This window comes from Seriola aureovittata, chromosome 1 (assembly GCF_021018895.1).
Source record: "Seriola aureovittata isolate HTS-2021-v1 ecotype China chromosome 1, ASM2101889v1, whole genome shotgun sequence".
Taxonomy (NCBI): Eukaryota; Metazoa; Chordata; class Actinopteri; order Carangiformes; family Carangidae; genus Seriola; species Seriola aureovittata.
Genome location: NC_079364.1, coordinates 27,375,534 through 27,403,333, shown reverse-complemented (window position 1 = coordinate 27,403,333; position 27,800 = coordinate 27,375,534). Strand labels below are relative to the sequence as shown.

The 27,800-nt window shown below is 40.6% G+C and overlaps 2 protein-coding genes across 8 annotated transcripts in view; one reads left to right on the top strand and one right to left on the bottom strand.

Moving 5' to 3' along the window:
• Window positions 1–59: 59 nt before the first annotated feature.
• Window positions 60–17,660, top strand: LOC130174396 (homeobox-containing protein 1-like). 3 transcript variants are annotated; one of them, XM_056384197.1, is made up of 10 exons: window positions 60–217; window positions 5,144–5,647; window positions 6,920–7,005; window positions 7,130–7,240; window positions 8,267–8,423; window positions 8,817–8,899; window positions 9,376–9,471; window positions 9,914–10,002; window positions 10,874–10,957; window positions 11,103–17,660. In XM_056384197.1, the coding sequence occupies exons 2-10, from the start codon at window positions 5,145–5,147 to the stop codon at window positions 11,430–11,432; spliced, it is 1,539 nt and encodes a 512-aa protein (XP_056240172.1). In that variant the 5' UTR covers window positions 60–217; window position 5,144; the 3' UTR covers window positions 11,433–17,660. The 3 variants fall into 3 exon arrangements, with proteins under 3 accessions (XP_056240172.1, XP_056240164.1, XP_056240156.1); XM_056384189.1 differs by having other exon boundaries at window positions 9,911–10,002; XM_056384181.1 differs by having other exon boundaries at window positions 9,908–10,002.
• Window positions 17,661–19,288: 1,628 nt separating this feature from the next.
• The window catches only part of kif13ba (kinesin family member 13Ba), a 48,496-nt gene continuing 39,984 nt past the window's right edge, over window positions 19,289–27,800 (bottom strand). For 2 of the 5 annotated variants that reach the window (XM_056384095.1, XM_056384086.1), the window contains exons 36-39: window positions 27,377–27,507; window positions 27,013–27,075; window positions 25,101–25,674; window positions 19,289–24,929 (exon numbers count right to left, since the gene is read on the bottom strand). In XM_056384095.1, coding sequence (XP_056240070.1) covers window positions 24,724–24,929; window positions 25,101–25,674; window positions 27,013–27,075; window positions 27,377–27,507 — 974 coding nt within the window. In that variant the 3' untranslated portion in view covers window positions 19,289–24,723. The remainder of the gene's footprint in view (window positions 24,930–25,100; window positions 25,675–27,012; window positions 27,076–27,376; window positions 27,508–27,800) is intronic. The other 3 variants (XM_056384103.1, XM_056384110.1, XM_056384120.1) reach the window with 3 other exon arrangements.

Sequence of the window (27,800 nt, the reverse complement as noted above, 5' to 3'; positions counted from 1 at the left end):
GTAAACTGCGACTCCCGTCGTCCCTTGCGTCATTGTGTCAACATGGCGCCTGTCTGCCGGACAAAAGGCGAATCTGTCTGACGGTGGGTTGAAACCCAATTAGAAACAGAGGAGACATTTTGGGAAAACTGTCAGTGTCCGTGTGTCCCAGCGCCCCAAGGCAAAACATATATGGTGGAATAAACGTCTGCGGAGGCTCTTAGACTGGAATATTAAGGTAACTTCAGTCCTGCAGCTCCAACTGCTGCTGTCTTCAAACGGTTCTGCTAGCCGACACATTTCCTTTTCTCTCTGTGCTGATAACTGAAAACTCCTTAAAAATTTCGCCAGTGCTGCGGCATTTTACTTGGCGGTTAATGTTCACACCACCTAAACTGATTGTAACGGTGTTGTCTGAGTCAAAGAAAAGTAAGTCTGTAATTCGGCATGCACGTAGGTGACCAAAAATCTTTTAATCAAACACAATGTCAACTTTTCCAGTTGGTCCACAATGCACGCTGCCCGCGATCCAGTGTGTATTTTTGTCCTGTGTGATAATTACGGTGAACAGACGAACCAATAATAAAATGAACCGTTCTGTTGTGAATGGAAATTGTAAAATTGTTTAGTTTGTAAGACATATGCCGAATTGAGGAGTTGTTCTTCATTACCAATATAACGTCTTAAGACACCATCTATCGGGAATGCATATTTTCCTGGAAGAAGGGCATCATTAAAATCCATTTTTTTCAACGTCATTCGACGTGAAAGTCGATATTTGCATGAGAACCATCTGCACTGGGGACCATCCCAGTGCAGTGTCCGGCCACATGAGCCAGATGTGCTGTTTAGTTGAATTTCGGGCTCCAAGGCCACTTAAAAAGTTGCCTACTGTGTTTAAATGACTTTTGTCTATGTGCTCAGCTGGCACGCCTGCATTCAGGACACAGTTCATGCCACGTCTGGTTAGGATCTTAGGCAGGTCACTGGGTTCATTAGTAGTTATGCTGTTTATCTCTGTTACACTTTTCTCAGACATGTTGGCAGTCCTCAAGGACAGCCAACATGATATTATGTTGGTCTGAGGAGTAAACAGGTTGGTGATACAAAGCCTCACCCTGGTTGCAGATTTTCTTGATATATTACAATGTAATCCTCAGGGGAGTCTTTTATGAAGCTCTGTGCTCCACAGGGAGGTCAGAGGTCAAGTTCAGCTCCAGAGCAGCACCTCTGGGGCTGGTAGGGCTTCAGTGTCTTGCACAAGGACACTTCAGGATTGTCTGAGTTGGAGCGATACATTTCTTTTTGAGTCAAACTTTTGTGACTCCAGCATTTGTACGTGTGTATTTTCATGTGTGCCCTATGCTGTGGCAGCTTAGCAGAGATCTCTGAAGGAGTTCAACAGTGCCAGTCAGCACCATTTGATTACTAGTCCCTCTGTCCCAACCTGCACACATACTCTGTACCAGCCTCACATAATTACACATACTCTTGGTTTGCCGTCAGTCCACTAAATCCGAGATTCTAACAAAGTGTCTTCAGCTAATGTCATTTACCACTTCCAAAGCTGCTGACATCCATTAAAACTAGACTATGTAATATATTGTTTTTAGAATAGTTTCAAACTATTTCTGTCAATTTTGCTTGATGCCGTCCCTCCTTTTTGTAATCGTAATGACTACAAGAGAAAATTTGAACTACTGTAAACAATGACCAGAACCTCATCCTTACTTTACCAATGTTATTGTATCACCAAAGTGAGTGCGGCTCCTAGAAAGTCATTGTTAATGTATTATAGCCATGGTGAGAAACTTTAGTGATCACCAACCTAAGTGGCTGGGTTCTAATTACAGATATTGAAATAATGAAAGAATAAATGAAAAGCTTAAACTTGAACTGATCTGGCAGCCACTGTGGCCAATACAGTATGTAAAAGTTGGTCTCCTGCCTTGATATGGTTTGTTGTTGTTGTTGTTGTTGTTGTTGTTGTTAAGGAGAAATTCATTTTTAGTGGGATGCACTCTTGTATATTAGGAAGTGATAAATAGTTTGTCTGATTCTTTTTTTAGGACAGGAAGGAAAAAGTTCTGCTTGTGTCTTAGTCACATGGTGTCATTGTGCATCCAAAGGCCACCGTGTCTTCTTACATTAGTCACACCTTTGAAAGGAAGATTGGTTTCCTGCCAGTGTGGCTTATAGAGACTAATCTTGCAGATAAATAAGGCCAGCTATCATTGTTATTGCCTTGTGGCTGGTTGTACTGAAATTTTCCCACCCTGCCCTTGTTGCTGCAAGCAGGAAAAAACAGAGTTAATTTGCAAGTTAGCGTGTGTTAACCCCACCTGTCTTGTGACAGTGACTGGACTTATTGAAGTTTCACTCTTTAAGTCAAACTTTTTTCCTGGCTCAAGTTTTGTCAACTAGTGTAGGTAGACTGGACCTGGTGGACTGCTTAAAGATGGTGACCAGTTTACAGCTGTTTGTCTTTTACAGTCTACTGTGAAGAGTCAGGTTATGTATTCCATCAGCTCTAAAGGCTGGAATTGAACCGTATTATTATTTTTCTTATTAGATTTAAATTAAATAATATCTCACTTATGAAAGCCAGGGGCTGAATTCCACAAGAACTTTCTTAAGTCATTTATTAAAAACTAGTTCAAAGGAGATTTTCAGCGCTTGTTTTGATCTTAGTTTAAATAGGGCAAGAAAAATTAACTGGGCGGCATGGTGTTGTAGTGGTTAGCACTGTCGCCTCACAGCAAGGAGGGTCTGGATTTGGGGCCTTGCATGTTCTCCCCGAGTCTGTGTGGGTTTCCTCCAGGTACTCTGGCTTCTCCTCACAATCCAAAGACATGCAGGTTAATTGGTGACTCTAATCTGCCCGCAGGTGTGAATGTGAGCATGAATGGTTGTTGTCTCTATATGTCAGCCCTGTGATTCACTGGCGACCTGTCCAGAGTGTACGCTGCCCTCGCCCAATGTCAGCTGGGATTGGCTCCAGGCCTATCTATCTATCTCCCTCTCTCTCTCTCCCTAAGAGAAAGAAAAGAACCAGGAGAAATCTTGCTGCATCGTTTGCCTGTCAAAAAATCCATTAAGTTTTTACCCTTTTCCTGTTCTGCCTCTTTACCGGCCCTCTGTCTTTCTCAACCCTCACTGACTCGACCCGGTGACGGTTGTTATTTGTTTGATATATTGTGAAGCAGGGAACAGCTGCTTATAGTGTTCAGTTATTTATTTTTCACAAAATACAATTAGAATATTTGCAGTGAAGCACCTTAAATATGGTATTATTTAATAATTAAATAATTACACTCCCGTCAGCTACCGCCACAAGTACGAGGTGGGAAAGCACCAGTTTTTATGTAGAAAATATACACATACATATGCACACTTATATTTAATGATATTATATAGTTTCCTCTACTTAAACTTTGAAAGCAGGTTTTCAAGGAACAAATACAGATGCAGTCATGATATAATGTTTTGTGTTGCAGCTGTGCTGAAAGTAATAGTGATCATTATGTGATTTAAGTGTAAAGGAGAGGGACTGCAAACAAGACTTGTACAAATGTAATGTATTTAATTGTTAATGGGCAACAAAATAAGAGAGAAAGAAAGAATTTTGATCAGTGCCATAATGCCATAATTTTGCTGTGCTTTATCGATCCTGTGTATCAGTCTAACCAACTACAGCATGACTCACCCTCTGCAGCAGAGAGAGAAAGTATGGAGCTTGGCTGCCTGAGATGTAAATTTTTCTTGGCATTTTTCCTAAGACGTGCGCACATACGCACATGCACTGACACACACTCGACCTCACCCTCCCTCTCTATATAAGTGTTGACATGTCTGCTGACTTTGATTCTCTGCTGTGGCCTGTTTTTCTTCTTGGCGTCAGAAAGAAAACCATCAAAACAGATGTGCTATCTCATTTGTCTGTTTATCTTCCTCTTTCGCTCTCCTCCTTTCTCACTTCAGTTCAGCGACCACTATTATGACAGTTTTTTTTTTTAGAAATGACTCGCATTTAAGGATACATGGCATTTCAAAACACAACTATAGATATGCTTTAACAGTTAAAATACTACAAAACAAATAATACAAAACTAACTGGGTCCATAACATTATTTGCGTAAAGTGATTATTGGGGTTGAAAACATATCCACTGTAGTAAGTCTGATTTAATCTGGAGGAAAGCACTTCAGATCTGGGTAGCAGCTGCTGAGCTCGTGTGTGTGTGTGTGTGTGTGTGTGTGTGGTGTGTGTGTGTGTGTGTGTGTGGTGTGTGTGTGTGTGTGTGTGTGTGTGTGTGTGTGTGTGTGTGTGTGTGTGTGTGTGTGTGTGTGTGTGTGTGTGTGTGTGTGTGTGTGTGTAAATCTGCAGGAAGCTAACCGACGTGACTGTACTTCTATTTTGCTCTGTGACTCTCTCCTTGGTGGCAAGGTCACTCATCAAAAGTTGCAAATTTAATTTCCTTAAAGGTATAATCCTTAACATTTTTGTTATATTAGACCGCATATTTGATACTGTTTGTGTATGGCCAGCATTTTCTCTGTTTCAACCATTCAATGTATTTGTAGCCTCTAATTGCTCTGCCATGTATTGTAGTTTTCATTGTTACTGGTTCAAATTGTGCAGCCACGCATAAGGAATTCACAGGAAATAATGCACACACTGGACAGGATGTGGTAAATGAAAGCTGGTATCTGAAACAATGCAGAAGTTTTTTACATTTTATCATGAGTTTAGTATCACTATGCTGGACAACTTTTTTTTTTTAAATCAATGCGACGCGATGAATCCCACTAGCTATTTCTTGTCTCCAGTGGTCGACTAGTATTACTTCAATCAGAACTTTGGTACCTGTTTTAATAAAATGCACTTGCCATTTTCACCAGTAACCACCAGTGTTGCCACATTAACCAAGCCTGAAATCTTATTTTCTGTATTAAAACTTAAAGGGGCCCCATTGCAAATTAACAAACTTGCTCGCAGTCTTTTTCTTTTTCTGTCTAAAACATTTTCCTCCAAAATGTGGGGGTCTAACAGCAAAGTGTTAGTCTAGTACCAGTTCTTAAAACCTGAACAATTGTACTAAATTACAGCACTTGTATAAACCTCTGTTTTTTGGTGATAGTGTTGTTGTTGTAATATCCTCCAGGATGTTCCAGCAGTGTGACGAGCCTCGTTTCACCATTGAGCAGATTGACCTCCTCCAGAGGCTAAGGAGGACAGGGATCACCCAGGCAGAGGTCCTCCATGCCCTGGACACCCTGGACCACCTGGACCGGCAACATGGACACAAGTTGACCCATAAACCTTCCTACATACCTCCATCATCATCCTTGTCTTCTTCCAACACTGTCACCGCCTCTTCCTCCATGACTTCCACTGCCACTCAGACAAGTTTCCCAGACAACCAACTCTCACTGTCACCTAATAACAACTTCGACACCACTTCCCTGCCCCTACCAGTTCCAGTAGCCTCACCTGTCGTCATGGCAGCGGTAGCACAGAATGGTCTAGTTGCTGTCAGCAATGGGAAGCTGTCACCGCCCCGCTTTCCTCTTGGTGTGGTCAGCGGCAGTGTGACAGCACCAGGCTACGGGTTTGAGGCCGGTGAAGAGGACATAGATGTGGATGAGAAGGTGGAGGACTTGATGAGGTAAGTTCCAGACCAGACTTGTCCTAACTTAGACATGGCTAAGCTAGGATTGAGTAGACCAGGATAAACAGGGTCGTACCAGATCGGAGCACCTCTTTCATCCACTACATAGATGGAGGGCAAAAATCACCCATTGCAACTGTGGTTGGTGAGAGCTGCAGTTGTTGTTGTTGAGTTTTTTTCTTTTGCACATTGGCCACAAGGGGTAACAATGAGTCTATTTGGCTTCCGGTGAAGCAGCGCACATTGGCCTCACTGAGCTTTTTAACCTGGCGTTTAATCCCACACAGTTGAGAGTCAGCCCCAAATGAGGCTAAACCAAGGATAGACTAGCATTCCTTCTGTCCAATAAAATGAAGCAAAGCTGTGTTTTATGACAGAAATCTCTCTTGTCTGTAAAATAACAACAGATGGTTACTCTGGTGCTTATTACAGTACACAACACAGACACAATACCTGACAAAAGCTTCAGCCAGTACTATCAGTTTTAGATAAACTCTTAGTTACTAGTAACAAGTCAGTTGTTGTTACCAAAGAGGAAAGGGCAACAAAAAGACCACAAACATAAACTTATTTGCACTAGTTGGCAAACTCAATGCTACATACATTAGCCTGCCAAGAAACCTAACCCTGTTGCTGATGGTAGAAAATAGAAGCAGAACTCAGGGCACAGACATTAGTACCAACCAACTTTTTTTGGTTTGCCATAACCACGACAATAATTAGTACTCATAACAAATATTCTAATTATGGCCAGGGTTTGCTATGACAATGGTGTCCGTGGTTTTTGAATGCCATAGCAATATATAGACCACTATGCCAGAGAGCAGGTGTTAATACTAAAGGCCTGATGGTTGACGAGCCTGCTTATAGCTCACACTGAAGCTGAATATGATACAACGATTATTGCCTACACACACACACACACACACACACACACACACAACATACAACCTCACCCTCTAATGCCTCTCATCTGTAGTCTGCAGCGAGATCGCAGCAATCAGACTGGTATTGATCTGAGGGCATGTGAAGATGAAATCAAACCATAAGAGCAGAGAATATTACAGCAGAATCGAGCCTCCAATTCCGTCACATATTCAACTGCAACAGCCACTGTCATTCATATACTGTATATGTGAATTGTGGAGTTGCAGCTGGTTTGAGTAAAGTCACTGTTGTCTTGTACAATGTGTGTTAGCAATGTCTGACTGTTGGATATTTAGACATTTGTTATACTTCATGTAAACAGTGTATTCTCTCTCCTTGTAGAAGGGACAGTGCTTTGATCAAAGAGGAGATTAAGTCCTTTCTGGCGAACAGGCGTATTTCCCAGGCTGTGGTCGCTCAGGTAACGGGTGAGTATCAGCTTCATCTGTACTTTAACCAGGCCCACTAAATCACTACCAGAAATAGTTGGCATGTCAGCGAGCATCCAGCTGCCTGAAGATTCAGATCTCACTCCGTTCCTCTTCCTCCCAGGGATCAGTCAGAGTCGGATCTCCCACTGGCTCCTACAACAGGGATCGGACCTCAGCGAGCAGAAGAAACGAGCCTTCTTCCGCTGGTACCAGCTGGAAAAGTCCAACCCAGGTAACACCATCATAGACTATCTCCTGCCAGTCAGCTGCACTGAATGGGTGCCCGCCACTGCTGACTTCAGTAAAACTTTCTTCACGTTGACTGAGCAAAAATCAGAGCGTTTAGACATCCACTCAAAGAGCACCATCACTACTATAACATAATGAGACAAATAGATAGGTAATCTGTGAAAGTGTGCTTTATAATGGACGATGTATGTCCTGTTCATACTGTCAGAGTGTCCTTCAGTATGACCCTGGACACCCTGTTCTGATAGCTCTAATTCATCAGCGCAGAAAAGTAATTCTGTACCTCGGCTCATTGGTATTCAAAGCCGTCACTGCAATATGAACTAAAAGGGGATGAATTATTTTTTTTAGCTCTAATTTAGCAGCAGAGGGATACGTTTCTGATATTTGGAAAGTTGCAGATGTAACATAAGTTTTATTAAAGAGTCTTTTTAAAGAGAAGAAAGTTGTGGCATATGTTTGCGTTTTTATGAGCATCTTGAGATGTTCCTCGTTACAGAAAGACCGAATAGGCTGTAAACTGTTTCCTGTGATTGAACAATGACTACACTGTGTCAAGTTGAGCCCAACTTAGTGGAATGTACAGTATGAAAAAATGAGTAGTCTAGTTCAAGTCAATCCTGTGTCTTCACTTGGAAAAAAACAAGACTGGCATGATGCTTTAATAAGAATCTCTTGAGTTGAATTTGCATCTTTTGCTTGAGGCTCTAAAATAAAAGGGGTCACTCTTGTCTTCATAATATGATGATGAAGGGCACATACACTAAAGGTACATAGTAAATGGACCAGATACATTCTTTTTATTATTATTATATAGTATATTAATTAATTTATATTAATTTAATTATTATAATTTAGATATATATTGTTAGGTGGAGGAACTGAATAGATATAGGTTTATAAACTTTATATGAATTAGCCGGGAAACTGTCTAAAGCTTCACTCTGTAAGAAATACTGAAATTAATATAAAATTTATTATTAATGCGGTAAGACGTCTGTGACTTCAGGTGCCACTCTGGCCATGCGAGCTGCCCCACTGGCTCTGGAGGACATGATGGACTGGCAACAAGCTCCGCCCACCTTTGGAGCTGCCCCTGGGGGCTTCCGTCTCCGGCGAGGGAGCAGATTCACCTGGAGGAAGGAGTGTCTGGCTGTTATGGAGAGGTGAGGAGGAGGAGGAGGAGGAGGAGGAGGAGGAGGAGGAGGAGGAGTGTTGAAGACGGGTAGATTCACTGAAGTGTAACAGTATAATGTTTAACTGGCTTTGAAATTATAACATGGAAAGAGGTGTGTGTGTGTGTGTGTGTGTGTGTGTGTGTGTGTGTGTGTGTGTGTGTGTGTGTGTGTGTGTGTGTGTGTGTGTGTGTGTGTGTGTGTGTGTGTGTGTGTGTGTGTGTGTGTGTGTGTGTGTGTGTGTGTGTGTGTGTGTGTGTGTGTGTGTGTGTGTGTGTGTGTGTGTGTGTGTGTGTGTGTGTGTGTGTGTGTGTGTGTGTGTGTGTGTGTGTGTGTGTGTGTGTGTGTGTGTGTGTGTGTGTGTGTGTGCCTCTGTCTACACAGCTACTTCAGTGATAACCAGTACCCTGATGAAGCGAAGAGAGAGGAGATTGCCACTGCCTGCAATGCTGTCATTCAGAAACCAGGTAGGTTAAAGCTATTAGAGATCAGGACAGAAACTCATTTACTTTAAACTATGTTTGATTAACATGGTGAGTGTGTCTGGTTATACACATTTGGAGAATTGATTCAGTTTCATTTGATGTTAACGACTCTCTTTTTTTCTTTTTTTAAATGTATTTAAAAAAGCAAGTCTCTTGAGATATACTGCCGCTTTTACAAGAGAGACCTGGTCAAAAAAGAAGGATAAAACTTTTTAAGACAATTATAATCCCCATAAATCATATTCTGAATGTAATCCAATTATTATTATTATTATTATTATTATTTGATAAGGCTGTAGTATTTCCAGACACAGTTTATCTTGTAAATTTCAAAAATAACCACAAGGAGAGACTGAAGGAGTAAGCAGCAGCCCTGTAGGTGTTATCTACTGCACTGTCTGATGTGTTAGTGTGTGTGTGTGTGTGTGTGTGTGTGTGTGTGTGCGCGTGCGTCACAGGAAAGAAGCTGTCTGATTTGGAGAGGGTCACATCTCTGAAGGTCTACAACTGGTTTGCCAACCGCCGCAAAGACATCAAGAGGCGTGCTAACATTGGTAATGTCTACTTCCTTCTGTGTGTGTGTGTGTGTTAAACAGTATGTCTTACTGTGATTAAAGAAATCAACATTAAGCAGATATATTATATCTTTCGCTGTGCTGGGTTCTGGGATCGTCTCTCAACAAATCAATAAAGACACATAAATGAGCTTTTACTCTAGTGTTTCTTTGTTCCTCACACTCAACACTTAGCTGCCATCCTTCTCATCACAAAAAGAATTTCACACACAGCTGGGCATCAGTGAGGACAACATATTCTCATTTTGACACCCGGAAATTCTTCCTTTTGCAGTTGTATGATTTTTACCAACAACATTAGCAGGATGTCGTTCTGCTCTAGAAGAGGGGCTTCTGAATTCCTCACTGATTGCTTGCGTCTGAGTGTGTTGTTGATTGAGGTCGATATGCTATGATCAGGTTTGTGTTTTTGAAGAAGCAGCCATCTTGGAGAGTCACGGCATCGAGGTTCAGAGTCCAGGAGGTCAGTCCAACAGTGACGAGGTGGATGGCAACGACTTCCCTGACCAGGTAAAGGAGATGTACCTTTATCCCCCTCCTTTATAGAGTCAGTAACGTTAAAGTTATGATATTTAACTTTTCTTCTTTAAAATGTCTAGAAATGACTAGACCTGTATATGTTTTTTGAGTTGTCTGCTTACATTGTCCCAAATGTTTCCAGCAATTTTCAAACCAAGAGAAGTCTGTGATTGTAATCATGGTAAAGGTCCGTTTCATTTGGTCAACTGTCAATGATGTCATTTTCCATTTGCACATGTGTCCGCGTTGTGCTTGTCTGCCACAAGTGATCAAAATTGACTTTTAAACCTGTTTTAAGCCAAATTTTTACGAAACACTTTTTAGATCTTGGTTGTTTTTGACATTATATTTCAACCAGATGTCGGATGTGTGGATCTTAAGTTATCCAAGAAGCAAGCCAAGCAAATGTTACCGGCTCGCAGCACCTCTGACATGTCCTGTGTCCATCTGATCACCTGGTCTATTTGTTTTGGAGAAGAGGACACCTCTGCAGCTAATTCGGCTCCTGATTTTAAAAAAAAAAAAAAAAAAAACAAAAAAAAAAAAAAACAAAAACCTCCAGAATGATTAATGCTACTTCACGTCAACAGTCTCCGTCTTTTGTTATTGTTGTGATTGAGAGAACCCTAGCAGCAGAAAATTACATATTGTGCATTTGAACAATGCTGTACGTGCGTGCGTGTAACCTGATTTAATTTAGATTTAGTTACATATTTGACCGCTCTGGGAGAGAGACTTTCAGCAGTAACATAAGCATACATTTCCATTTCTCTAACGTTATAAATAACTGGTTGTAAAGTCAAAGGTCAGCCATAGCATTGTGACATGGTTATTGTATAACCTGTATGCTGCTCTGTTACAGGGTTGTGAGGTGTCCTTATTTGACAAGAGAGCTTCAGCCAGGCAGTTTGGTTTCAGTCGAGCTGACCTCTCCTCTCCAACCCAGGTAAAGCCCGACCACACACACTGTCTCCATGCTGCAACTGCATTTATCAAAGAGCTTTGGTCTCAGATTAAGAGATAAGGCCAGATTTACAGTTTGAGCAACAAATTTGTTAATCATTCCCCACTCATCTTTTCTCCTTGCTCAGGTTCCCACATTGCTCCCCAGCTGGTTTTCCGCCCTGGGTAGAGGAGGCCTGTCTGGACAGAGGGGCACTTCTCTGATTGGCCGCTCCCTAGTGACGGGGACGGGTCCTCAGGCAGAAGGTTCCAGATTGACAGGCGTGTCTTGGTCTCCGCCCTCCCCTTCCCTCCAGGACGAACCCACCATTCACAGCGTGCTGTCCGAGCCCCAGGACCCAATCGGATTGGAGAAGGAGGCTGTCAATCACAGCAGCCAAGCCCTAGCCAATCAGGTGGACGGGGCAGCGTGCAGTATGGGAAATGACATCAAGACGGAAACGCTGGAGGATGACTGAAGAGGGTGGTGGATACCAGAGTTGTCAGAGTCATAAATAGAACAGGTGTGTTAATATGCAAGCAGATTTTATTGGAATGTAATAAGTGGAAAAAAAAAAAGACCAAAAGTCGTGTAAACGCCAACCCTGAGATACCTCCCAACCCTACCTCCAACCACCAACCTGCTCTGCTACGCTCTTATAGGCATTACTAGTATATTATTACATTGAAAATAATAACGATAAACTTTTATTTGTTAAAGTCCTCCCCAGCAGACTGTGGGATATTTAAAATGCATAAATAATAACAAATGCATTCATACAAGGAAATACATATAGCAATGTGTATTGTTTTTCACATTATTTCTTTGTTGATTTTGTTTTTACTGAGGCATTTTAAATCTTCCATAGTAGACTGAGTAACAGGACTTGATGCATTGTGCAGATTTCTTTGAAAAACTGCATTTTCACAGCAGGACAACACTGCATTTGACACAGGATTCAAATCATTTCAGGGTCTTGCACTGTGATCACAACACAACTAAACAGCCTCAAAAACGAAATACATCAATTTGAAAGTTAAGTTAATTTTAACTGATTGTTTTAAAATTATGCAGCGCATGTCATCACAGATGATTACATTTTAAATGTTCGCTGTTGATTCCTTCCAGTGAGAAGAACAGCAGAATAAGATTAGTTTTCTTTTAAAAAAAAAAAAGGAAAAAAAAAGTCAGGGTCACATCATGGAAACATTACTGTGACCCAATCCTCTCTCCCTTGCCCTCATACAATAAGCTCAACATTTGGAAGCAAAGAAAGGACATAATAATTTGAATTTTACAAATACCTAGTTGTGAAATTTAAACACCAAGAAATTTTTCAATTTCAAAACAAACCATTTTTTGTTACTTGTTTTTCAGGGTCTCAAATTCAGATACAAGCTTGTTCGAGCTTCTCTTTCTCGGATCATGTGACTAACAGAACATAACCTGATAGACCAGAGGTCCGATAGAGTCCATTTAGGATTCATTTCTTTGACTTGGTAGCCCAAATGTCCACATTTGAACATAAAGGGGACGACTCAATAGCTGAGTGGCACATACCACATGGGCCTCAAAGCCCTGAGCTGCAAGTCCCCAGTTCAATTCAGACCATGTCCTGCATGTCACTCGCCTACCCTCTCTCCCCATATTTCCTGTCTCTCTTCACTGACACTGTCAATTAAAGGCATTAAATGCCCCCCTACCCGCAAAAAAACCTAAACGGGACACCTGAATACAGCGGTATTTAAATTTCAACATTAAGATTAGATATACAATTGCACAATTAGGTCTTCAGTTTCTAAAATGAAATCCATATGGCCTCTCTTTGCTTCCATATCAATAACAAGTCATTTCTTAAAAAGTTACTCAATACATAAATGTCGACAGAAGCCAGAAGTGTCGACAGATGTGTATAATATTAGACATCTGGACGTCCAGGTGACCAGGTGTTCTTGATTAATTTGTGCCCAGTAACAAATCAGTCAGCTGGGAGGGATTCAACAGTGTAATAACACTGTTATTATTCTAGATACTATAGATTAAAGATTAAAGTGAATACATACATATAATACATGTGTATGCATACATACACACACATACGTATATACAGTATATTATATAAACTGTGAGGGTATATGTATATGTACCCTAATCCATTTCTATTTACAGTATATAGACATATTAGCTTCAAATGAGAGAAACTATCAGTATGAGTCTTTCTTGTTGGTGAACGGTGAGTGAAGCATTAGCCAAAGTATTAAGTTTAAATTTTATGTATTTTCTGAGTGTATGATATTCATGGATGGAACTATGTATTAGAGATATGCTAATCAAAGACACATCAGATGTGTCAAATTATTGCAAGCTAAATGCATAATTATCCTTTTTAGGTATATCTGTGTTTATGCTCGATATGCCATGTGTTCTAAACACACACAGTCATGTTTAAATCCAATTATCATTTTAAATGACACTTTATTGGATCCATATCCTGGTGCTTAGAGCCCCTGCTGTTTTAAACATTTCATTGATCAGTGTGAGAATTTTGGGAAACTGATGTTTTCCTCAGAAAGATAATAGTTCACATTCAGAGACGTCTTCTTTGACTGAAACATAAATGTTCAAACTAATCAATTCATGGAATATTTACCCCAGTACAGCCATTGTAGAAGTCCATCTGTTTTCTGCATTAAGTTCATCTCCACAAGGAATTATTAACAGTCAGGGTTTTCTCTCTTAAGCCCTTTGGACCAGAGATACTTACACAATAGTCTGATAACTAGTTGGATGAGAAACACACACATTTTGTGTGAAAATACAAACTGATTATCGGGAAACATTACATTATTGTTATACCTCCCACTATAGCATGCACTATGTTTATCTCTTTCGAAACACAGCACTGACATATTGTCACCTTCTAACCTTGTTATGAAAGACAGAAAATTAGCCTTCATTTGGAGTTGTGTCTCTGAACACTAGACGACTTTAAGTACAACGTTCACTCTCTTTTAGCTCTTTTTTGAAGGAAACGTCTGGTTATCCAGCTACCAAATGTTCCACTCGGTTCACAAGTAGTGTACCGTAGGTTTATTGTGGATTTTTCACTGAGACATCAGCTGGCTACAGCTTGAAGGTCGATGAGGGTGGAGTTTGTGGGCCAGAAAAAAACCAAAACAATGAGCTAAATGAGGCTAAAAAGCTGATGGTAACTTCAGAGTCAGGTTGTTGTTTTCTATGGGCTGGCCTCTACAAGTGACCCCTCTCACATCATACATACACATTTGTGACTTTTTACATAATAAAAAATTGATTAGTGCAGCTTTAATCCCTGATGAGTTTCTGTTGTGATGCTGATTATCAGTATTCAAGTTCAGTGGCTGAAATTCTATCAGACATTGAAACTAGCATCCACATTTTGTGTTAGCATTAGCGTATCCAGCTGCGTACATTTTACTGTGTAGTGTGACATATAAACAACTGACACTAAAAACCTTGTCACTGGTTTAAAGGTATATAATAGTGGCGTGCAGTATAGCAATTGATAGAAATCCCAAAACCTCAATAACTTGCACAAGATCAGTTGAGCTCTTCATAAGCTTTGATCCAACTATACAGAACTATTTCCATAATGTTACATTTTTTTGTACTGTATGATTTTAAGTTGAAGTGCCTTATTTTTTTGATAAGACGGACTTCTACAATGGCTGTACACACATCACTAATGCAAGAAAGCTAAACACATGATGTTCTGTAACAGCCAACACTAAAGTGGCTCCAGTCAAACTGGTTCATCAGTGTTCATCACCAGGTGCTTTACAGGCTAAGCTACTAGTTCAGAGTTACAAACTCGACACAAATACCTCACTTTACCCCCCTTAGCTACAGTATAAGCTACACCCCTGCAGGTTCCTCCACAGCTGCTTCAATGTGAATCAAGGTTTAGACTGATGGGAGTAAAAACGACTGTAGATCTGATCTGTTCAGAGGAGACTGACAACAAACTGTGATGAGGCTGTAAAGATGGTTCATGCTGGCTGACAACAGAAACGTCAGTATCCTTTTAAAAGGGAAGTTCCCTCTCAAACTCGAGCCAATAAATATTAAGTTGGAAAGTTAAGGGAAATTCCACTCTAAAAGAGGATTTATAAGTTCATCAGCTCCTGCTTCCACTAAAGTCCATGGAATAATTGTAAAATAGCTTTTTGCCCTCATCCTGGTGGAGTACTGACACATCTTGAGTGTTGGTGTCAGACTAAATGTCTGAGAAAATGTAAGTTTTGTGGTGGAATGTCTCTTTAAATGTACGGCAGCAGAGCTGTCCCAGGTGTCTTTGCTTTAAGCGTTTTTAAAACTCTGAGGCATCGTTAGTCAGTTATGTAGTTTTCTGTCTTTTGAATTATTTACACCAAAATCTCAAAATATGCTATCCCACTGAGGGTTAGAAATTATTATTTTTTTTCCTTTTTAATCTGCTAAGCAGGAGCATTTCTGAGGTGAATCTATGGATTCATTTAAGACAAAGTGTTGTTCTCAGATTATTTCATTTTAAATCATTTAATTTGCTGCCTTCATGGTCTTCTCATGAAGTTGTACTTTGTTGTTGTGGAGCAGCAAATTTAAAGTTGTTTGTCAGTGTCATTTTCAGCCATTACAGAACCAAAAAAATCTGAAAGCAAAAGGGAAACAGAAATGAATAAAATTAAAAACACAAAATGTGAGTAAAAATACACACATGCACAAGAGACCAAAAACGATAAACTGAAACAAAACCGTAATTGGGTTGCTGTCTAAGTTTTATGTAAAATAGTTGTTTCTTGTCTCTTACACATCGTCTGTAGGTGGGTTTCCATCCATGTGTTTACGTACATTCTCAAGTTGTGCATAAGTTGACACAGAAAATATTGAAAAATCTCAAAATATCACAAAAAGTTCTTATACATGGTTGAGGTGGAAAAGTTTGTATATCGATATACGCAAAAAAGTGCAATGAATCTGTGTGGAGCTGTAACCTCCCTCTAATTGTTACATGAAACAAACGTTTCACCTTTCACCCTATTGCACCCTCTTCTTCTGCAATGTTGTAATGGCACCCGACTGGAAAACTGGCGCAACCCGCTGTTTGTCTCAACAAACCAACTCTCATAACTGTAGTGGATGGAAATGCACATGAATTTATGGATGGAAACTTAGCTAGTTGCACAATTTTCTGTCTCAGATTGTGGCCCTGTTTAAACATGGAGTGACCTACTTTTCATCATTATTACAATGAGATGTTCAGGTCAAGCAGACAAACTGCTGGGTGGAAGTGTCTGAGGTGAATCTTGTCATGTGTCAATCATTTGTTAAGGGCCACTAGGACACACTGCAGTTTAAAAACGGGCCTAAAAACCTGATCGATACAGGAAAAAAAAAAACATAACAACTATTTCACATAATAAAACCAAAACAGCTTCATGACAGCAACCTCACAATCTACTCTGTTTGTCGCTTACAGGTTTCCTTCCTGTTGATTGGTCTTGTTTGTTGACTACATTTCATTTTCATTTTGCTTTCAGTTTTTTTAACCAAAAGTGGCTCCATAATTTTTGTGCCAGAAAGTGTGTATTCATATTACAACCATCTTAAAATCACTCAAAGTTATCTTGACACAGAGACAAGAATACCGTAAAGGACACAGAAAGCCTTTGCTATTCCAGCTGTGTTCATCCCTGTGTCAGGCTGCTCATGTGCTGACGGCAGCGTGTTGTGTCTTCTTCATTGGTTAAAATGCAGTTGTACCATCTGCCTTCAGTCCTCTGTTGCCTTGTTGTACTGCTCTGTTTTGAAATGCTGTGCTTCCTTTGCTGGTTCTTCACAGCAACAAAGCAGCTGATGATTCAGATCAGATCTAATTTTACACCTGGAACACCTGCACATGCACCCGGGTACTGACTATTTCCTGATCACATTTACTCTCCAATTACTGTCCCATAACATACACAGTAGAGTAAATATTTGTCTTAGTACTGGATCTGATTTGCTTCCATTGGCACAGAGTGAGGGTGCATGTCGGGTTGCAGAGGTTTGATCTGATCTGAGATCTGCTGCAGGGGATCTGGTGTCATTGTGGTTTCAGTCAGTTCATGCCTCAGGACCAAATGTTGCTGTTGTCCTCCTACATCAGTCAATATCGTCAACATGAGATGCAGTATGACATTTGAAGAGTTATATTCCAAAATGCTGTATTTATTTAGGTTAAAAAAGGACATTTATCATCCATGCATTCAGTGTAAATGTAGATGTTTCAGTCTTAATGTTCTCATTTAATAAGCCAATGACTTGAAATACTACAAAAAAAACATGTTCAAACATTTTATCAGTCATGTATAAAGAAGCGTTTTTTCTCTTCTTTAACCCCAACACAGTTTCCATTTCATTCTGGCAATAAACTCTTCAATAATTCTCTGTAAAATGAAAAATATCAAACCTCTGCAGGATGTTTGTTGTAGCAGTTTGAATTGATATTTTTTTTAATCCCCTCTTATTCTCTATTTCAAGATTTAGTGCCTTTTTTGGACAGTAGACTGTTCTGTAAACGCAATGTAGGAAATCTACATATGCCTTTTGTTACTTTTTCATCTGTTGGATAAACCTTATTTGTTATTTTTAAGGTGTGTTTTTATTGATATTCTATTTACAAGGGAATAAAAACTGAGTCCACGCAGTGTGTCTTTTTTGTGTCGTTTATATGTCAGTGTGTGCAGTCAGGCACTAACGCTGCCAGAGGGCTGAACAATTAATTGAATTATTATCAAAATCACAATATGGCCAAGTTTTTTTTTTTTTTTTTGCTAAAGGTAAAATGTGTCACAGCAGACCATAAATGAAGGATTCATTGTGGTGCTACAGAGACGCCCCCAGGCTACAAATCATTTCTCCAGATGTAAAAGAACGTGATTGTTTGGTATATGCGCCAACAAAGATTACACCATCATTTATATAATTTTTCTGTGAAAATGAAATGCAAAAATGATAATTCCCCCTGAAATCGTAACTAATGGCACAATATGATTATTTTTTTTGCTTTTTTTAAATCATAAATGGCTTGAGGCCTGAGAGCAGGTTTCACTTTCAGCAGCATGTGTCCATCAGCTGCTCAACCCTAAAAACTTTTTTTTCTTGAACATTAAATATTGACGACTAAATCAGCAACAATCTCAATTCAATTTTTGAAAATAAATAAAATATTCTGTTCATTAGGACCATGTGGTTGTGGTTTGATCGAATTTGGTCGACAGTAACCAACTCAGCCCCACCCACTTCAAGCCAGAGAGAAAGGCAGTCAAAAACACACAGAAATGTGAAATACATACATGTGAAATAACCTGTTGAAACATCTGCGGATTAATTTGTGTTCTTGTGCCACCTTTTCGCTCAAAGTAGAAATTGAGAACATTTAAAAATGTCTCAATGTAAAACACCTCCATATTAGTCAGACAACCTTATATCAGTACTATGACTAATGCAATAATCCAGTGTGTTGTTATGTTAAAAGAAAACACTAATTGAGAGCAACTGGAGAAAGCAATCCATACCCAAGGTCCACTTACTAGCTTTTTTTGAGCTTTCAGCTGTATCACAGTCTTCATCAGAGGATGGAGTTTGGAAGATGACAGCTGGACCAACGACAAGCTGCTGAGCTTACATACCAGTAAAAATCCATCTCCATGACAACCCAGCTCGCTTCATCCGCTGATGATGACCCGAGCGATATGGTTGAAAACTCTGGAAAATGCGAGTAAGTGGACTCGAGTTGGAATACTTATAGGAAAGTAGATGATTTTAAGTGAGAACTACGGAAGCCCTGAAAGGCAAGGGATTTTTTGGGGGGCCAGGATCACTTTTCTAAGTTTTTGTGAAAGCGACCCTTGAGAAGCAAGAGAAAAAAATATTTTGGGGACGTTTTTCATGAGTTTTAATTCACTTGCCTTTCAGTGCGTCTGCACAGAACAGCCCGGTTTGTTTTGAGAAATCTTCCAGAGAAGCGACGCTTTCATTTCACCTCTTCAAAACAAACAAAAAAAAAATTGTCAGTATATTTTATATTTCTCCAGCAACAAACATCACAGGATAACAGATGGTTTTAGTTCCCACTTACCTTCCGAGCTGTGACAACTTCGTCTTTGTTCCTGCATCAAAGTGGTGGACTGCGACAACACTACATGCTTTATCAGTCTCCCACATTAAAGCAGTTTGGTACAAATAAAAAATCAAATACTCTTGTTAATCTTCCTTTTTTTATTTTCTTCTTGCCAGATTACTGTTCAGATGATAAAAAATGAAAATTATAAATGTATTATAATACATGTTTATTCTTTGGATTGCAGCATAGAATTACATAAAACAATTAAATTAATCAAAACCCAAACTTGTGCTCAGATTTCTCTTTTTATAAGTCTTAATATGCGCATATATACACATACATACATACACAGAACAACCACTCCGATGGTGCACTCACACATACAAATGACACATCAAGACAAACCCGGTCCACAGAATCAACAGTAGCAATGATTGATAATGATTAGTTAGTATGATCGAGATCTAGTAATACTGTTGACCAGACCGAGGCCACATTAAACCCACATTTGATGATTCTAATTTCTCTTCAGGTAAACTGTGAAAGGTTTCAGGGACTGGAGGGGCTTTTTTTTTTTTTTTTTTTGCAGGTATAACTCCCTGACTTAGCAAAGCACCAAGCCCCCTCCTTCATCTTCTATAGGCCTTCCATTATTACACAGCTCAGTTTATTATGGCTGCAGGTACCTAGGAGGAGTATTGATACCAACTGCCTTTAAAATGCACCAAGGAGCAGCTGTATGTGAATTTTTCCTGGAAAGCAGACCCAGCTGTCAATGCCAAAAAAAAAAAGAAAAAAAAAAGGCTGCGTTGCATTAACCTAACAGCCACGTATTGCTCGTTTGTGTGGATTATATTAATATGTGAGAACACACAGAAAGTGAACTGGATGCAGCCAGTTCAGCAGTGAAGCAGGTTCAACTCTTTGTCAGCTAGAAGGCCTCAGGAAAGAAGTTGGTAGAACAACCTGGACGACCAAGAGCAGCGACAGAGGTAGCAACATGGTGAAAACTCACTACCAAAGGCAGGAACACCAGTTGACATAAATCCAAAAAACTGCTGCTTAGAAGATTTTCAAGATTCAATCTGATCCCAGGCAGGCGGCAGAAGCTGTCAGGCATGCTGCTGTGGGCCAGTGGTGGGTTGCAATTCCACTGACTTTGATGATTTTCTGGTTGTATATAAAATTCCCTGTGTGGAATGACTGAGGTTTGACAGCAGCCACCAGGGGGCGACACAACGGCCCTCCTTCTAGTTGAAAAGAGTCAAGAAAACCTGACAGCTTCTGTGACCAAATGACTCACAACTAACTGATAAACTATTAAAAAAAATGATGCATAACTAAGTATATTTTTTAAAGTAGAATTGGTTCATATGGTTTTGGAATGACCCTCTTAAACAGCACAGCACACCGAGGGTTTAGAGAACAGCATGTTTTAGTTCGAAAGGGATTATTCCTGCTAAAACCAGTCTGGCTCCAGGTTGAAGGCCACATTAAGGCAGGGGGACAAGACATGTTGGTCCAGGCCAGTGGTCCCGTAGTTAGCGCACAGCTGCAGGAAATGCAACAGGAGGTGAATGCAACGAAGATATGGGACCAATTCTGAGCAAAAAGAAGCACTTCAGACAAGAAACCAACAAGAATAAAACAGTAAAATAAGAAACTTTGTGAGGGACTGAAAACTTTTACAGATCAATATACGGTGTGAATATGCTCTGACACAAATCACATCAATAAGAGTTAGAACTAAATGTGGTTCAGGTGGTTGATGGTCACATAAATAATACTGCTGATGGCTTTGCTCTAATCTCTACAGTGGCAGAGATGGACACAACACAAAGTCCATTCAGAACAGTTATCACTGAAGCTAGTTTTCTCTTTTTACACTTCCTTATTGCAAGGGCTGTTGTTGCTCTGCGGATCATGTGCATCACGCAGCCCACAAGCTGTACTTTTTCTATCTAATGTCAGCGTCACACTCAACCTGAAAAACTAATGCATATATGATGCTGCAAACTGTGTGGATAGTAACAGAGCAGGTGTCCTGGAAGAAAAGACAAATGTTTTTGTCGTCGTATCTTACCACTACATCTGAGCTTAGCTCTGTTGTCATGTAAAATACTATCTCACAACATAACCAATCTTCTTTTTTTTCTTTTTTACTTGAAAGGCAGAACATCGCTCTAAAAACCCAAACGCAGAGAATGAAAACAATGTTTAGTACAGTTTAAAGAACAGCAGGTAACTTGAGAACACTGAGTCATAGAAAAATCTGGTTGTATTTTCTTCTCACATATACAAGTGTTCCAGAAATAAACTCTGCGATTCCCTCTGGAGACTTTTGTGCAAATGAATTGAAGCGTCGATATGGAAACAGTGTGTGGAAGATACATGGTCATGTGGTTTCTGAGGCACAATAACATAAAGGAACATACAGAAGCCTGAAGTGATCTCAGACCCATACAACAGTGTCAGAGCACAGACCAGGACGGGAACGACCACCAGCCACAGAAACTGGAGGTTTAGATTCATCGAGGGTGGAGGTCTGTCAAACCCAGATACATGTCTGAAGTATCATAAGTAAAGTGGCTGCTGGCGGTCATTTCTCATCCTGGCGAGGACCCACTGACAAAACTGAATCAAAGCAAGGTCCACCCCACGTTCTCACACACTCACGCTACACAAACAATACATGAGAAAACTTTACTGTCTTCCTTTATTACCACATAACTATTATGAACCACAATTTTATAAAAAATAACTGAACCAACAAGAGTCCAACCTACGTACCACTTCACAACCTGCCGACCAATAACATACCAGACTGCCACCTGTAGTAAACAACCAATCAGAGAACTCCAGGGTCCTGGGCTTTAAGGCCAGTAATAAATAACTAGACTGGTGATATACCGTCTCCTTGTCTCATACTTCAGCTTTAATTCACCTCCAACATTAGAGTTTCCTCATTCCTCTTTAAAAATCAATGCAGACGTGATTTGTCACCCAGAAAATGTTCTAACCGTCTCTTTTTTCAAGGCTTGCATAACAAAGTGCCTAATTTTCAAAATTTTACTGCTTCATTAAAAATATATTGGCCACTGAACTGAAGCGTTGACATTAGTTTCTCCATCTGGGATTTAAAAAAGAAGAAGAAAAAAAATAAAATTACCGAACTCCAATCTAGTATACAGTAAGAGTGTTAGATAAATCAACTGATCCATTTACAGTTAAATTTACAATGCTAATAGCAGCAATTTTCATGGAATCATTTGTGCAAGATTTATTAAAATAAAAGACTTTATGAATTTTCATGCGATAAAGGCATGTGTACAAGCATTTAAATATAAATAGTAAAATCCCGCTTCTTGAATTAAGAAACGCATGATATATATATCATATGTATAGGAATGGAAAAAAAATATTGTATCCATAACGATGATGTTGTTTGGATATACTGAGTGCCTTTACATGCACATGTACAATTCCATATAATGTATTTATATGAATCGTTATATTATCAGAAATCGTTACAGATTCTTTTGTATACAATAATTAACTGTTACCATAGAAACAGCCCATGACGACACAACCTGACATCAATAATAATGTCAACATATTCAGGTTTGTCACTATTTCGGATATGAACCTCGCCTGGCTGCGTATCCCACATTATGTTGAAATATAAATTTTTCACCATTAAATCAGCACATGCCGAACGCTCACTTGGTGAGACTCAGGACAACTCAAACCAAACACTATACACTGACCAGAGTCTCCACCAATTTAGTTTAGTGATTCCACAAAGTTCGAGACAAGTTAAGAAAAGAATCGTCCACGTCGAAGCAGCAGAGGCCGAGATATCCTGACTAATGCGGGAACCTACATCTCCCACAAGGCAACTCTCTCTTGTCCAAAGTCCTCATAAATTTATGGTATACATTAAGTATGAAACAGTGCTGTGGTGCACTGCCAATGCTTCTCCGTAAATGAATACACAGGATCAAGGTCAGTATACAATGTTAAAGTCCCTCTGGAATGTTCAATAAAAAAAAAATCTCAAAGTCTGTCCCATCATCTTCATCATCTTCAACAGATGCGTCAGGAATGTTCAATCATTCCAAACTGCTTCTGTGTTAACACTTTCCCAAAACGTGCTCGTAGTTCATTCTCCCAGTTGTGTCACTCATTTAAAAATAAAAGTTAAAAACTATTTTAAAACAGATCAAATGCATAGAAGCAAATTGATTCTCCTCCCAAGTGTGAAAGTCCCAGCAGGATTTCTGCATGTCCGTCTCACTTTCATTTCCTAAACACCTACACGTGCCAATCTCCACCAACACAACGCCAAACTACTACTCTATAGACAGCAGAGTGTCGTCAGTCACTTACAGAGGACGACCAGGACACTTGCTGTCAGACACAGACGTCCAGAGAGCCCAGTCAGGTGGAGAGAATTCTCTAATGTAACACCGTCATAGACATCGCCACATTACAACAGCCTCACGGAGTCTGTTACCACGTCGTCCGACCACAGACACATTCTCCTCACGTACAGAAACTTCTTATCCAACGTCTCCAGTGCAAAATCGACTTAAATCCCTCCCAGTACAAACAACTTGCTCCCACAGTGGCTTTGTCCAACAGGGACACACACTTCTCCTGCTCTACACATCTAGTCTTTAACACCGACATGACTACAATATCAACTTGTGCACACAGGTCAACACTGTACAACATTTACAAATACACACACAAAAACACACAGCACGCACACCCCTCCTTAGCCTTTCCCCTCTACAGTCCCTGAGATCACCTCACACTTAGCACAAGTTAGCACAAGGCATTCTCATCAACACAGACAAAGCTAATAGAAATTAAATACACAGAAAAACAAATGCAAACCAAGCCATGGTGAAGGCACATTCTGGGAGAATCTATCCTCGAGAGAAAAGAAAAGGAGTCCAGGAGGGTGAGTCAAAGTGTCGGTCTGCAGATGAGACCAAGAGAGTTCGGGGGAGTGGCAGCTGGAGCACGCAGTTCTGGGACATTGCATCTCAGGACCACCGGGGAGAGACATCATATCCAGGGATGCAAACACATCACAGGTGGAGATGCAGCAAAAGTCTGATCATTTCATCAAATTTGAAACATACTCACAGATGTGACCTGGGAACAAAAACATGACTCATGTCTGGTTTGCATCCCTGAATATCATCAAATCATCCTATCTGCAGCGTTCCAACTACACCCCTAGAGAGCTCTGACGCTCCCAATATGATAAGGTCTGCTTCCATTCACTCTCAGCAGTCTTCCCATTGACCACCATTAATTTAGCATTATCTTCCCACATGATAAATAGTCCTTCCATGGACTTCTATATTCTCTGCATAGTCTTTCATCATCTTACTTGCATTCCTTCTGAATAGTCTCTTCACTGTCTTTATTCTGTTTGTATCCATTAACTGTGAATGGATGTTGTGAGTGTAGTTTCCTACTGTAGGGGTGGCGGTAGGCAGTAAGTCAGTTCTGATGTGTGAGCCTGTTGCATAGCTGGGAGGATAAGGGAGGAGGAAGTGGAGGAGGAGGAGGAGTAGGGGGGCTGTGAGGAGTTCATCTCTCCCATCCAGCTCCTAGTTTCCCTGTCTCAACTGCTCCAGGATTTGCGGCTCTCTCTACTCCGGGAAACAATGGCTTCTCTTCGGAGGACGGGGACGTGGGCGGGAGGAGCAAACTCTCCTGTCCGCCGACTGGTCTGATCGCGACTGGACAGCCGGTCTGGGCGAACCAGCACCCCATAGCCCGGTTTACAGTGGAAATACCGATGCCCTCCGACTGAACCGTCATTCTTACCTGTAGGAAGAAAACAGTGAGGATCATCACCACCAATCAAAAGTGAACACTATAAGAGTATTTTTTAAATGACGAACTCATTTCCAGCTCCCATAATCGGATGCTTGAGGAAGCCGGTTCCCAATTAATTGTGTGATGTAGTTGAACTGACTGCTTTAATTGTGCACCTACCTACAGGTGTGTCCAGCTCCACCCCCACCCACACTCCCTCAGCAAACTGCGTCACTCCCACGTAGCGCACTGTCCCCGCCTTATTGCCTCCTACTGTAACATATGCCCCTTCTGTCAGCCAATCAGGCAGGTTGTCGTCATGGCTATGCTCTTCGTCGTCCACAAAGATCTCCAGCTGTTCAAACCCTTCACCTCCTCCTCCTCCTCCTGAGTTTACCAGCCTCTGTTTAGAAAAGGAGTTTTCCGCTGTGACGTTGTTGTGATTGGCTGAGCTGTTTGAAGATGGAGCGACGACAGCCATCTTGGCACCACACTGAGAAGGAGAGGTCACAACATCGTTCCTGTCAGCACCCTGCTGCGGGGGGTTTGTGGGTAACGTAGTCTCAGCAGCCAGGAGGGAGGAAGACGAGGAGGAGGGTTGGAGAACGTCAGACAGGGTGACTGTAGAAACACTAGTGGAGAAGTAGCCGCTGGACGACTGGCTGAGGGGGCTGAGGGGGGTGGTGTCATGCGGGTCATGCACAGGAAGAGGAGGGACTTCTGGGAACTCTGCCCGCCTGTCTTTGGTTGGGGGCTGCAGAAAAGCAGTGTACAGGAAATCCACAGTTGCCGCAGGAACAGAGGAACAGATGAGAGCATGCAGACAAGGCAAAATAAAACAGTAATCAGCACTAATGATCAACTTCCCCCAAAACTTGACAGTCATCTTTTGGGCAAACAGGAAGGAGCAAAGTTTACAGTATGTTGTGTGTATTATTTTTGGGACCATTTCCATCATCTGCTACTCTTTTCCTCATTTACCCTATGAACTCTGGACCAGATCAGGAACCAATGTGGAACCAGAACTACTACCGAACATGGTGGCAGTAGATGATTTTATGATTTCAGACTCAAGAATGTAACTGGGGTTACAAGATAGATTCACATTCTTAAAATAATATTGACGTGTCCATATGAACACTGAGAAGGTTAATGGTTCTTGTTATTTTCTCTCCTCTCCATACTGACCACAAAGAGTGATAATAATATGAGACTTTTGTGGTCTAAGTTTGTCAAATCAAGTTTCCTCTGGAGGTTCTGTGTTTGTAGTGTGATATTAATTCGACAATAACTCTGGAAGATTCCCACTTGATCTGTTTTACTCAGACCGCTGGAGACTCATTTTAAGATTGAATTTATAAGTGTACTGGAGGACTGTAAATAAATAATACTGGAGTTCATTAAAAGGGCACTCCACCAATTTTACACATGAAGTTCAATTTACTCAACAGGGGGACTGCTACTGTGACCATAGTTGTAGGGCATCTTCTGTGGCTCTGGAGGAGCTTTCTAAAGTTTGAAAAAAAAGAAAAAAAGCCTAACTTAGATTTGAGATGTGTTTTGATAGAAAGCCTGTATTACAAACTGGAGGGTGAAAGAAGCAGGGGTTAATGAAAGAGTTGAGTTGAATTATGGAAAATGTAGAGGAGAGGTTTTCAATAATAGGCTCTAACAATTAGCATGTCTGTCTCTGCTTCTTAAATTTTGAACTCTCTGCCCAACAAAAGGGAAGTTTAAATCTAATTTTCTCTGTGGTCAGTATGGACATACAGAGATAACGTGATCAATAATGCTTTCAATGTGAATATTTGCATGTTGTATTGAGATAGACTTGAAAACAAATGTGAACCTCTCCTGTAATGCTGTGCACCTGAATATGAATACTTGATAAATACAGAAGAGGTTATCCAGAAAAATTATTTTATCAATGACAAATATACAACAAAGCCCTCTGTGCTGCTTTGGCATGAGTCTAAACCCTATATTGGTAAAGTATGAGTGCTAAATCAAATCTGAGCTAACAGCTACTGATAACCAACAGAGGCAATAAAAGTCAACATATGAGGGCAGCAAGGACGGGGCACAGTCTCACCGTCTCAGTTTTGAGTCGGTTGTCATCCCCTCCTGATGATGTCATGATGCGCGGTACATGCTGCTGAGTAACAACAAACAAGGTCAGGACAAGGAAATAAGGGTACATGTATGCATGTTCACTTCACCCATAATGTACTGGTTCTACCAGTCTAGTATATTTTGACATTTATTCCTCCAGCAAAGTTGACTGGATCCTACCATGTGCATTTAAACACAATTACATAAAGCTCCACTGAAAATGAACTTTCCATTGAAGAAAATGAAAGTGCCATTCTCAAAGGGCACCTTGACTGTAACTGTTAAGACAAGAGAAAAGGTGCGTGCTCCATGTCACTGAGCTCTACTATCCCATCTCTGCTGACCTGCTGGTTGTGCGGCGATGGTCTCAGCTCCTTCTTGTCATCTCGCACCGGAAACAGAGACTTGAGCAGTTTGGGCATCTGAGGAACCAGCGCCTTAACTGAAAGATAAGAGGCAGCAAGTCCTGAACGACCTGGGGGGAGGGGGTGGGAAGGTGAGAGAGGAGGAAGAGGAGGTAGAAAGAGAAGTAGGAAGCGAGGAAACAAGAGGAGGTGCGGGAGGTAGAGGAGATGTGAAAGATTAAGACAGGAAGTTGAGAAAGAGTTCAGGAAATGGCAAAAACCCAAACACAGTGATAGACTGACAGGAGAAAACATCAGCCGGCACAGATGGTTGATTTAGCCATTACAGTGAAGATAACATTCTAATCACTGAAGCATGAAATTAATCAAAATCAATTAATTCTGTTCATTTTTTAAAACAGAA